At 36.6% G+C, this 12,794-nt stretch overlaps 1 protein-coding gene across 6 annotated transcripts in view; it reads right to left on the bottom strand.

The window, feature by feature from the left end:
* Positions 1 to 12,794, bottom strand: part of Tbc1d4 (TBC1 domain family member 4) — a 185,388-nt gene that overhangs the window by 39,321 nt on the left and 133,273 nt on the right. For 5 of the 6 annotated variants that reach the window (XM_013141368.3, XM_063246848.1, XM_063246846.1 and 2 more), the window contains exons 9-10: positions 2,556 to 2,630; positions 1,072 to 1,298 (exon numbers count right to left, since the gene is read on the bottom strand). In XM_013141368.3, the coding sequence (XP_012996822.3) occupies positions 1,072 to 1,298; positions 2,556 to 2,630 (302 nt within the window). The remainder of the gene's footprint in view (positions 1 to 1,071; positions 1,299 to 2,555; positions 2,631 to 12,794) is intronic. The other variant, XM_063246847.1, reaches the window with a different exon arrangement.

The following is a 12,794-nucleotide window of genomic DNA, read 5'->3' on the forward strand; positions in this document are numbered from 1 at the left end:
ATCATGTAGAAAACAACAAGAATAAAACTGTATCCTTAAAAACATGCTACTAAGCTGGGCAGTCCCAGTGTTTGGAAGCCAAGTCAAGAGAACTGCAAGTTTGAGCCCAGGCTGGGCAATTTAGTGAGGCCTTCACTCAAAATTTAAAAATTAAAAAGGGATAGAAGTGCAGATCTGCACAAATTTCCTGGGTTCGATTCCCAGTACTGCAATAACAACAAAATGCTAGTAAATCTGACAACACTTGACCTGATAACACTTAAAGGTAATAATTAGCCTTTTTAGTCAAGTTGTTACTTGAAATTGTTTTTATTTTTTTCTGCAACAGGCATACTTAATTAATCCTGTTTTCTGTATCAAAAAAGAGAAACAAGATTAACTCTAAAATATAATTCTGCTCTGAACGGTACATAAGAAATGTAATCATTCCTCATTTCCAGGCTTACTTCTTCCATTATTTTTTATCAGATGTGAAACAATTTTATAGTCAATTTTAAAAACTATGTATGATCATTTATAATGGGCATTGCCTACAACAGTACATAGACTTCTTTTAAATGACAGCACTTTATGTTAGGTAATATTTGTAGCAATTTTCATATCTAGCTTTAATTTCGTATCACAATAACAAAATACAGTCTATTTCCTCACAAACGAAGGTAGCTGAGATGATATTTTAACCCTTGATACTCTGCTGTAAGCTAACAGGAAGCGCTACTGCTTTGTCATTTTCAAATTTGCTGACTCTGACTTTTTTTTGCAGCCATCATTGAAACTGGGTAATATGTATTGTCACTAAGTTTTCAGAAAAATATTGCATATTTTATTTTTTCTACTTTTCTGAGAGAAAAAAGTTTTATCCCAAATGCATTCACTCCTTTGTGGATGTGCCTTAACCTTGCCCCATTTCCCTCAATCACTGAAGGAAAGAAAATCAATTTACTTGTACAATCTTTCTAAACACTAAATGCTGGCAACAGCATGAAGTCACAATCCACCTGTACTCCAGAGTGACCACAAGGGATAACACAGGAATTTGATCTCACACCCTGCAGAGAGATCTGCACTCACCTGCACTGCTCACTGGAGCTCTGCCTTAGCAGAGGGGAGCGCACCCCGTGGGCCCTCAAGTCCTGCAGGTTCAGCTTTCTCTTTGAACTTGATGGTGGGTGGCTGAACGTATGTGCCCGTCTGCGAAACTGCGGGGAGTCGGAATCCTCCTCAGGGAACACTTGCCATGCTGAGGACAGTGGGGAGGCTGGCGGTGTCCCTGGTGGAGAGTCCCCTGGTGAGTAGTCCTGAAAGGTAAGCACAAGTGAGGTCTTTCTTTCCTCCTTATGAGGGTGACAGCAGAGCTGCCGAAACTCAGAGGTCAACAGCCACGGGGCGTCTCATCTTCCTCCTGAGTCATGACAAAACATATTTTTTTTCCTTTTACTCAATCGATGGTGAAGGTTAATCAGTCTCACCACAACCAATGTTTGTGATAAGCAGCCTGTAAGGCAGCATCCGTAAAGATAGGCCAGAAAGTGAAAGGAATGATAAAAAAGGTATTCTTTCCCCTAACGCGTTGTGGTCAAAGGCAACTCTGCTTTTCTCATTGTTGCCAGAGAGATGAAAAGGGACCAAGATCAAAGAAGGCGGAGCCTCTGTTTACGTATCTCCTAACTTCTGTGATAAATCATTGCACGCTTCCTGTACTGTCAAAACAGTATCACAATGCCTGCACGTCCAAGTCTCACGGCAAAGCCTTTAGGAAAATAATGTGAAGTTTGTTAAAGATCTTTCTTCACTCTGGATGTTTCTATCCAACCACACTTTCACTGAGGTAAATTCCCATAAAACACATGAAAAACAGGAAATGAATGAAAAGTCAGCTGTGCTGGAATGCATGTCCTATTGCAGGAACAGAACACACATCATAAATCTTTCAATCCAGTCAGGTATGCTGTTTATACTTTCCTAAACTGACAGGCACCACTACTAAAAGGTTTAGCCTGATAAACACGGGTTAAGGAAAATAGACTCATAGCTGCGCTAATTCTCAAATCCATCAACAGAATGTTTAATAAAACATTTTAATACTGTCCTACTTTTAAAAAAATACTGTATAAGCCTCAGGTTACATGTTGCACAATATGGGGAAAAAAGACACTAAGCCTACTAAGAGTTATCTAGGACTTAATGAGGCTGATGTTGCCATTGATAGGAGAAAAAACGAGGGGAAAAGTAACATGGAAGGAGAAGAACAAAGACAACAAAATCACTGCACCAGTATAATAACCAGGTGGTTCACTTTACATGGATTTGGACCGATGGCTGCTCAATACTGTCCTTCAAAGCAGCAACCTGTCTACCCATGAAAGAGCTTAGTTAGCCCGGAGGGAAAGCTTAGCTGAACAAAGAACATGTTAATACCCAAATTCTTCTTATTAATATTTATTTTTAAAAGCCATAAAGGATTCACAATAAATTAGGCATGCATATTACTGTATCAGTGAGGGGTTCTGCTAAGTTGCAGTTTGCAGAGAACAAAAGGGAGCTTGATTAGATACCTTCTCTGAAGCAACACTGTTAGACCGTTCAAAGCTGTCCACACTTCCAAGCCGACCTCTCATTCTGTTAGCTCCCTAATGAAGAGAATGAAAGTAAGCCTTTATATGGTTTGCATTTTTATTTTAAAAGTACAGATGGCAATCTGTGGTTGTCTCTCATGTGAGCACTGAATCGATCCTTTGTGCTTCACTCGTTTTTCAGCTATTAAACCAGCCGTTACATGGCAGTACAGTATTCCCAACTCATTTCCATTATTTCAAAATCAGCTGTTAGATAACAAGATATTCAGATTAAGCATTTTGAAGTTACTTTGGTTACAAGGTTAAACATTATTCATCCACAAAATCAGTGAAAACTCCAGTAAGTTTGCATCACATAAAGTAAATACAAATGTGGAAGGTACAGCAAAACAAATTGAAAAAGTGATAAAGATAATGGCCTATTGCACAAACTCTACACTATGCATTAGTCAGCATGATCCACCTTATAACACAAAATACACCTTATAATAAATAGGTTGAAAATAAAATAGAAAGCTGCATTGGAAAATTTATTAATTTTGCTTCATTATTGATAAATTGGTTCTATTTTTTTAGTTCTAAGGATTGAACCCAGAGCCTCCTCCTGCATGTACTGTACCACTGAGCTCTATAAGTCCTTTTCATTTTGGTTTCTGAGACAGGGTCTTGCTAAAATTACCCAGAGTAGGCTACAAGCTTCCTGCCTCAGTCTCCCAAGTAGATGGGATTACAGGTGTGAGCCACCCACCCAGCAGCAAATTGTATCTTCTTTTTCTATTGTAGATATCAAAAGCAATCAAAGAGGGCCATAAGAGATCATCTTGCCTATTCCCCTCACTTTACACAGGAAGGAAGGAAGGCTGATTAACAAAGGAAAGGATAGTAAGGTACCACATCATCCAGAAAGCTAAGAGACCAAGCACAGACTGAGCAGTTCTACACAACTAATACAAATGAAACAGTTCTGAAAGGAATGACTCGAAGTAAAAGTCGGGTTGATGAGACAGTGAGTGCTAAAAGAAAACAGACAACATCTGCATCGTACTTTACAGTTTTAAAGTTGGTCTCCATACATGTGTGGGTTTAATGGAGGAAGCAGAAGAGACTGAATCATTTTAATTTTAAAAGTAATACTTACACAAAATTTCAGAAGTCCTACTATCCTACCAAATGTTAAATTAAAAAAATGAGTCAGTATCCCCTTCTCTCACACCGTGAAACTCACTCCCCAAAAACAAATCTTGAAATTTTTTTTATTAATGCTTCTGGGATTCACCTCATATTACTATTCCTTAATTTTTCCATTTCAGCCATGATCTGTTGACTTCTTATTCTAGATGATATTTCAGTAATCTCAGTCCAATAGCCATCTGTACTCCTCACACACATTTTTCTCTCTCTCTCCTCTCTCAATCTATATGGTTGCATCACAAGTTTCACTAAATCAGTGACTTACATGTAGCTTATTACAATTTGGTAAATATTGCTTGCAGCTGAGTTACATGTTTTCTAGAATTATATCTAAGCACGTCTCATTTCTTGTGCATTCTGTTTCTCATGAAGTCAATGACTTCATCAGCCAGGAGTGTATTACAAAACTCTCCAGCAGCTCACAGTATAGTAACATCACATGACACATCAATTAGAGTTTTTTCCTTTATCTTTGAGCTAATCATTAGGGAGACATCTGAATTCCTGCCCTAATCTGGACTCACTCTGTAGATCTCTCTAGCACACTACTGACTCTCAACCTAGAATTTCTTTGACTCTCTCCCCACTTGGAATGAATGTCTGTCTCCCTGATCCCATGACTTCTTTTTCATTTTCCTTCCTCATTTTGGTTGAACACATTCCTCAGGTGCTTTCTGAGAAAAAAGGGAGACTGGCTGGTAATTTAACCTACATGCCTATAAATGTCATTATTCTATGCTTATATTTCATTATTAGTTTTGCTGAATCTATAATTCTTGTTGGTAATTTCCTTTATAATATGTCAAACATCACTCCAAGGTCCTTTGATTCAGAGGTCAAGTTCCACTGTGAATCATGAATCTACAGTCTGTGTGTACGACCAGTTGTTTCTTTTTTTGGAACAGCATCTAAGTTTATCCTTGGGCACTCTGAAATTTCACAACAATGTGCCCTGGCATCACTTTTATTCAGTTATTATAATACACACTATCTGAACCCATTAAATCTGGAACCTCATACTTATTAACTCTAAAAATTTTTTTTAATTATTTCTTTAAAAATTCCTTGCATGCATTCTTTCTGGACACCCATCATTTGGCTTTTAGATTTCCAGATTGATCTTTTAAATTTTTGTTCTGTTTTCTAGTAGAGCTTTGTAATTTTGCTCTATTTTTTCTGGAATGTTTTTGTCTGATGGTTGGATTTTTGTTTGTTTTTTAACTGTAGCTTCCTAGGTTTCTATTGGAATTTTCTTTGTACATCTACTGCCAGAAAGTTTTATGATTTCTTCCTGGTTGTCACCTAACTTTTTTATGTGGATAATATCCTGTTGTTTCACAGAAACAATATTTATTCTTGTCTATACATAATGTATTAGTGTTACAATAGTGATAACAGCCATATCCTAATAAAATTAACAGCTGCATCTGATATTTGAATGCATATCATGGGCCATACACTGTGTTAAGCATTTCACACTATATTACTTTAATCCTCAAAACAATTGTGAAGCAACTATAATTATTTAGCTCAATTTCACAGACAAGAACATTGAAGTTCTGATAAATTATGCCGCCCCAGTTTATACAGCTATGGGACAGAGCTACAACGAGAACACAGCACACATAATTTAAATGAAGTTCTTGAGCTCCTTCTCAATACATCACTCCAAAATGGAGTTTAATCTTAAAACAAACAGTATTAGAAATGAAACTAATTAACCTATGTTGGTTAAGTAAAATTTTGCTAATGTCTTCGTACCTCATCAGGGTTCTTTCAATTCTTAAATTCTATGCAATAACTAACATATTTCTAAAAATAAACTAATATATTATGGAGTTAGTACATGGGCATTATGCTACATGCCCAATACCTCAAACAGGTGACTTGCTCATAACACAGAAAGTAATCAGACAGATACCAAACATCTCCATAATTTATAAAAACAACTTAAATCATATATTTCACTCATCGTGTCTGTCATTTTTTCACAAAGAAGAATAAACTTATTTCAAACTATGCCAGTGTCATTAGTTCACCCATTTCCAGAAGTAGACTGGATTTTACACTGAAGACAGTGTGAAATAGGGTTTACTTTCAGAAGACTAGCATTATATATTAATATTTGTTCTGAAATTTTTCACCTGAAGAAACAGAAACAAAGCCAGAATACAGGACTTTGTCTTTTACCTTTGAAAGACAACATTTTTAGTTTTACACTATAATTTTGTAATTCATGCTACAGCTCTTTCCCTCTGACCTACTTTTTGCTGTTGATGAGCAAAGCTTCAAAGCCTTTTAAAAACAGACGCAAAATCTTAAGCAACTATAGTTAGCTACATAAAATATTTTGATATATAAACATGGCAGCAATTATGAGCTAAACTCTATGACTCAAATGCGAAATTTTCTACCATACAACTCAGAGGGAAAAAATAACAAGCTGTAGTACACAAAACCCCTTCTGCTATGTAACTCTTCACACAAGTTTCCAGCCCTTCTTCGCAAATCTAATTCTGTTGCATATGGCACAAACAAGATCTTGTTGGGCCACAAAATTTATGACATCTGGCATCAATTCGGGCTACAAAGCTACTGTATTCACCTTGACCAAAATAGGCTGTGTCCTTGCTGGGAGTCATCACAGCAATTCGAAGCATGCAGAAGAGACACCTCAAAGCCAGCCATGTGCACCCTGTGCAGAAGGCCAAAGTACTAAATGTAAATAAAGACAGCAACACTCTGATGACCCTTTTGCTATGTTACAAATGCTAGAGATTTCAAGCTTACCGCGGGACACGCCACGACAGATCACAGCGTAATATTTCCTTCACATACGGACATTTAATCCTCAGAATGCCGTGAGGTAAGCTGGTGTCACTGTGTGTTTCATACAAGTGGGGAAATGATATGGCTTAGAAAAAAAAAATCATCCAAGTTCACAAATATAAAACCTGGCAGGGTCAGATCTTGCGTTTAGATTCCCTGACTGCCTAGTTAATATCCTTTCCAATAAAATAAAATTCAGTAAATTCTGTTCAATTCTGGCAGATGTTACCACAAGACACTAGTTCCCTGTTTATGGTATGACTGCTTTAAGAATTATACTTAAGAGTAGTGGCTCTAAAACTTTAGCATCACCTTAAGGACTTGTTAAAAACCAGATTACTGGACCTCAACTATAAAATTCCAATATAAGTAGGCCAGGATTATGTATGTGTATCATGCCCAGATAATTTTAATGGTGCCTGTGTGAAAATATTCTACAAACGAATGGCCATCCTGGAGCAGGGACAATCATAAATGAGTTAAGTTTCAAAATTAAGGCTGCATATTAGAATCACTAATAGAGCTTCCAAAGCACCCAAGTGTCACTGCCTCATATTCAGGATATTTTCACACAGTGAGAGTTGGGTTGGGCCTGAGCATCTGCACAAATTTTGGAAAGCTCTTTAAATGTTGATGTCTATAGGACTAAGACTGAAGACACAGATGGGCAGATACAATTAGATCCACATGAGTGCTCATTTCTATGAAACAAATTCTTTGCTAAAATAAAAGTGTTATTCTCATTGAGTAAGGTTATATTATTAAAAATCAAAAATTACAAGTATTGGCCAGGATGTAAAGAAAATGTTCATGGATTGTTGGCAGGAATGAAAAACTGATGCATATAGCAAAGGAAACAACCAGCAGAGTGAAGTGGCAACCTATAGAATGGGGGGAAATTTGGCAGCTGTGCCTCAGACAGAGGAGTTATATCTAGAATATACAAAGAACTTAAAAAAATTAGACCCCCCACCAAATAAAAGTTCCTATCAGAGCCAGACACCAGCCCTCTCCCGTGAGCCTGCACCATCTGTGGACTGCAGGGGAGAACAAGTTGACAAGAAGCTAAGACCTCCTGTGAGTCACTGCCATGTTTGGGCTGACTTGGGGAGAGCCAGATGCCAGCCCTTGAGCAGGGAGACAACAAGAGTGAACATCCCCCCACACTCAAGCAACAGGTTGATGTGGAGACACACAGGCTGTGATGATAGCTAATGAGGTAAAATACAACTTAATGCTTATAGTGTTTTGTGCTTCACTGACTTTGCAGGCCTAAAGCCAGTAGTCTTATCATCTATTCAGAGGATAACAATACACAAGGTAGCATCTATAGGGATCTCCTTCAGAAGGTGGTGGCCATCGCTAATTTCCTATTAGCTTGTTGTGAAATGCTGTATAATTTTCACTGTTTTGCTTGGTTGGCTTTTATTCTGTTTAAAATCTTGTTTGATTTTGTTGTATCTGATGGCATGGGCAGCTGCTTCAAAGATAACAAGATATATTGTAGTAACCATTTTGGATCTACTATTACCTTGTTTTGAAGTCCTGTATTGTATTTATTGTTTGGTTTTTATTTATTCTATTCTGTTTCTGTTTTGTTTGATTATACTATGTCTGAAGATATGGGCAGCTATTTTGAAGACAACAAGGAACATTATGTTAAGCATAGTTGATTTCCTATTATTTTGTTTTGAAATCTTGTGTCACTTGCACTGTGTTATTTTGATTGGTTTTATTCTGTTTTATTTTGCTTGGTTTTATTCTCTCCAAAATAAGATTTTTTAAAGATTCGATAAAAACATGAGTAATTGAAATGAATAGACATTTCTCAGAAGAACTGCAAATGCCAATATATGGGGAAAAAAGTGTTCAACATATCTGGCTATTAAAGAAATGTAAATTAAAACAACACCAAGGTTTCATTTTACACCAGTAAGAAAGACTATCATTAAAACCTTAAATAACAAATGTTTTAATGGCTGTGGGGGAAAAAGAAACCCTTCTACACAGTTTGTGAACATGTAAACTAGAAATAACCCTCATGGAAGTTAGTATGGGGATTCCTCAAAAAACTAAAACCCAAAAATTCCATTCAGTCTTGGTGCCCTGCCAAGTACCTTCATGGACAAGTTAACAATATCCTATTACAGTGATACATGCATAGCCATGTTTATAGGAGCAAAATCCATAGTAGTTAAATTTTGAAAGTGGCCCGTATGTTCATCATAGGTGAGTAGACAGAGAAAATGTGACATTCATACACAATGGAGCACTACTCTGCCATCAAGGGTAAATGGGAGTCATTTGTAGGAAAATGTATGCACCTTGAGACCACAGTGTAGGTGAAACACATCAGACATACCACAAGCTTAAATATCACATATCAAAATATAAATAAAGAGCAAAATAAAAGAAAATATGAAAAAAAGATCTGTCAGAAGAGGAAAGGGGGCCAAGAAATAAAGGGGGAAGGAAAAAAGGGAAAGGGATGGGAAAAAAAGAAATAAAAGGTGTTATGTGCATGGACAAACTCCCCACGAGGAATACAGTCATCACATACTGCAAACATGTACTAATAAAAAGATAAAAACTAAAAAAGTTGCATCCTTTATGAAAAATACAATTCTCTTCTCAATTAAAATATCCCCAAAATAAAACTACAACTACCATATATTTCAGTAAATTCCACTTCTGAATATATGCCAAGAGAACTGAAAGCAGGATCTCAGATATTTGTGTACCCATGTTAATGATAGTGTTATTCACCGCAGCCCAAGGTGGAAGCATCCCAAGTATCCTCTGAAAGACACCTGAATAAACCAAATGTGGTTTGTCCATCCCCAGAACATTATTTGGTATTAAAAATAAAATTCTGAAATATGTTACAACCTTGAAGATGCCAAGTGAAGTAAGCGATCATGAACGATTAACTGTTGTATGGTTCTCCTTACAACGAGATTCTCAAAGAAGTCAAATTCATAAACACAGTAGGCAGAACAAATAGCGGCTGCCAGCTCAGGAGTGGGGATGAAGAATAGGGAGTTACTGCTAATGTACACAGTTTCAGTTTGGGGAGATGGAAACACTCTGAAGATGCAAAATGTTAACGGCTGAACAGTATGAATACAGTTACTGCCACTGAACTATGCCTTTCAAAAACTGTAATACATTAATATATGTATTTTACCAAAACAGAAAAGAAAATAGATGTAGCTCAGTGGGAGAACACTTGCCTAGCACGCACAAGATCCTGGGTTCAATCTCCAGCACTGCCATTCAATCAATCAATCAATCAATCAGTACATTCCGAAATGTCTTAATTCTCTTTCTCTTCAGATCCACTCCCCGAATCCTTTCTGGAGATTGTTAGCTGAGGGTGTGGCCTGCATTTTATGGAGGACATGTAGAGATGAATTTTTTACTGGCTTGAACAATAGAGTCAGTGCTTTACACAGCCATCTGCTCCTTTTTTTTTTATTTAAAGCTTAATAGTTAAAAAATACTCTTCTCCACTTTGGGGAAGACATAACTTACAGGACACCACTCCCCTATATGCAAACACAGATTTCTTTGACAACACACATCATTAATTTACAGCCTCTGACTTTTGGCTTTCGTGATGAAGCGCTTCCCTATCTTTCAAACACTAGTCTGTCTACAGTAACTCTTTACAAGTCTGAGTTCTTACAAAGACTTTTTAAAGGACTTTGATTTTGTACCTTTTATAGATATTTTTATAATGACAAGATAAATTTTAAATAATTAATTTGATTTATATGAGGCTGTCGAAGCAAGGAAGCACTTTTGCTTCAGAGAATCATAACCAGTTCTTCATTTTAACGAACTTATTTTAGGTCCAGTCATAAAAGGTAAAGCTGGATTCTAATTAGGTGTGGTAATGAAGCCAGAATTTCAACTTAAACGGCTTAAGATCCAAACCAGGGGATCAGTGGGACACACTTCTAGGTGTACTTGGTTGGGTCAAGGAAGCATGGCATTGGAGGTTCTATATCTGGTCACTGCCCAGCTTCCTTTCTGGCACTGTCCCCTTGCTCTGCTTCCCAGCCACCATCAACTAAGCAGTTTTGCTCCTCCATGCACATCCTCCACGACATCTCTGACTTGGAGGCTGCCAAGCCTGTAGTCATCTACTAAATGTAAGAGCTAAATTAAACCCTTCCTCCTTTAAATTGTAGGTATGGGGTGTTAAATCTCAGTGACAGGAAAGCTAACTAATAAAGCAAGCATTCTAGCATACAACTAACAGTGTTTCTCAGTGAATTTTTCGGAATGGACCTTAGTTCATTTTTTGGACATAGAAAGGAAGTGAGCAAAAAGAAATGGAGGGCTGGTGAGAAGGAGAAAGGGAAGGATATTAATTTACAAATTTTGAAGGAAAAAGGCATAAAAACTTTATGAACAGCTGCATTAACGCATTTCTGATGAACCTCCCAGGTGCTCTTTTCTGAGAGTCTGTTTCTATTGATATAATAATGGCATTCACAGCTGATCATGACTGCTGCAGGGCTTTTGTTAAAATTACAAGAATCTTAATCATTAATAGAAATACTCGTAAAAGTATTTTGAATTCTAGCAAAGAAATAAAACTCAGAACACTAGGACACTGGGTCAATAATGCTCTATTAAGCAAACATGGAAAAATTCAAAATATAACCAATTGTTTGAATATGTATGTTCTTATAATGTTGTTAATGCTCAATAGCCCTAAATACACTCTTTGAAACAACATATATTTGCAAATAGAGTTACATGGTTTCAGAGCCTCTCTGAAACTCTAAGAATTTATATTGCCTCTCCAAAGGAATTTAAGGATCACTGAAAATCATAATTATACATTAAAGGTGAAATTTTCTTTCTATATTAACAAAAAGACCAAGAAAGTTTTAAAAAGTCATCAAGAGCATCTTTTAAAACCACTCAGAGTTAAAACACCTACCACCCAACTAGTCTGACTACCTGGTATACTCACGAAATGTATTATGTACAGAAAAGGGAATTATTGATAGTTTTTTTGATCCACTGGTAGTCTGCAGTATGTATTCACACGAACAACAATAATCAAATAAAATCACCCCAAATGAGTTTTGTAAAGTGTGTATGACAAACAAGTTTATAAGAAATCATTCTGTTTTGCTTCTTTTGTTCTGCAAATAATCTCCCATATGTAAAGTCATCAGATTTTCCAAAACCATTTATGAAAAATTTGAGTGAAGGAAGTAAAATTCCAACATACTGAAATATTTTAGTTGCATTTTTTATGATCCAGGACTTCCTTCAATATATAATTTACGAACAAAATGTGCAGTTACTGTTTAAATAAAAATCTGTAAAAACTTATTACAATAGAAGACTCAATGCCATGAATCCCCTCAAAACACTCCGCCTGGCTCTGAGCACACTTATTGCATCATTATTGTCACTTTCCGAAGCCATTCTGGAAGACCTCTTTTGTGACTGTCTTTTTTATGGTTGCTTCAGTGTCCTGTATCAATTTGAATATTTACGACAATTTCTCTCAAATAAAAGCATTACGGTATGTCTGCATTTACTATATACACCAGATGTAGCACCATACAACTTCTGGCTCTTCTCCAAAGTAAAAGTAACCATAAAAAGTAAATATTTTGAATTGCTTGAGATGAAGCAGCTATGACAGTACAACAAAAGATACGAAAGAGGAATTCTAGAACTGCTTCAGAAACAATATGGGATATGTGTGTGTTCAAGGTAGGAGGATATTCTGATAAAGATTAATGGCAATGTGACTTTCACTGCAATAATTTTTTTAAAAATTAAACACTGACTGTATTTTTCCCTATTGCTCAGATTCATATGTCAGAGAAAATAAATCCAGAACAGAAATGTTTTAAATTTTATTTATGTATTTATTGTCTTTTTTGATACAGCGTTTCACAGTGCAGTTCAGGCTGGCCTTGAACTCATTTTACAGCACAGGCTGGCCTCAAGCTTGCAGCAATTCTCCTGTCTCACCTCCAGAGTGCTGGGATTACAGGTGGGCACTACCACGCTCAGCAAGGAATCCTATTTTGGGAACTTATTTTATATAAGGTTAACTAAATTCAAGTTACCTTAGGAGTTGTTTCTTTCCAAAGGAAATCTTCAGTAAAGCAGCTGAGAATGAAGCAAAACAATCTGAAAACCTAAGCATGTTTACCT

Source organism: Cavia porcellus, unplaced genomic scaffold, assembly GCF_034190915.1.
Source record: "Cavia porcellus strain 051 isolate PalLab524CR breed Dunkin Hartley unplaced genomic scaffold, mCavPor4.1 scaffold_4, whole genome shotgun sequence".
In the NCBI taxonomy this organism is placed as follows: domain Eukaryota; kingdom Metazoa; phylum Chordata; class Mammalia; order Rodentia; family Caviidae; genus Cavia; species Cavia porcellus.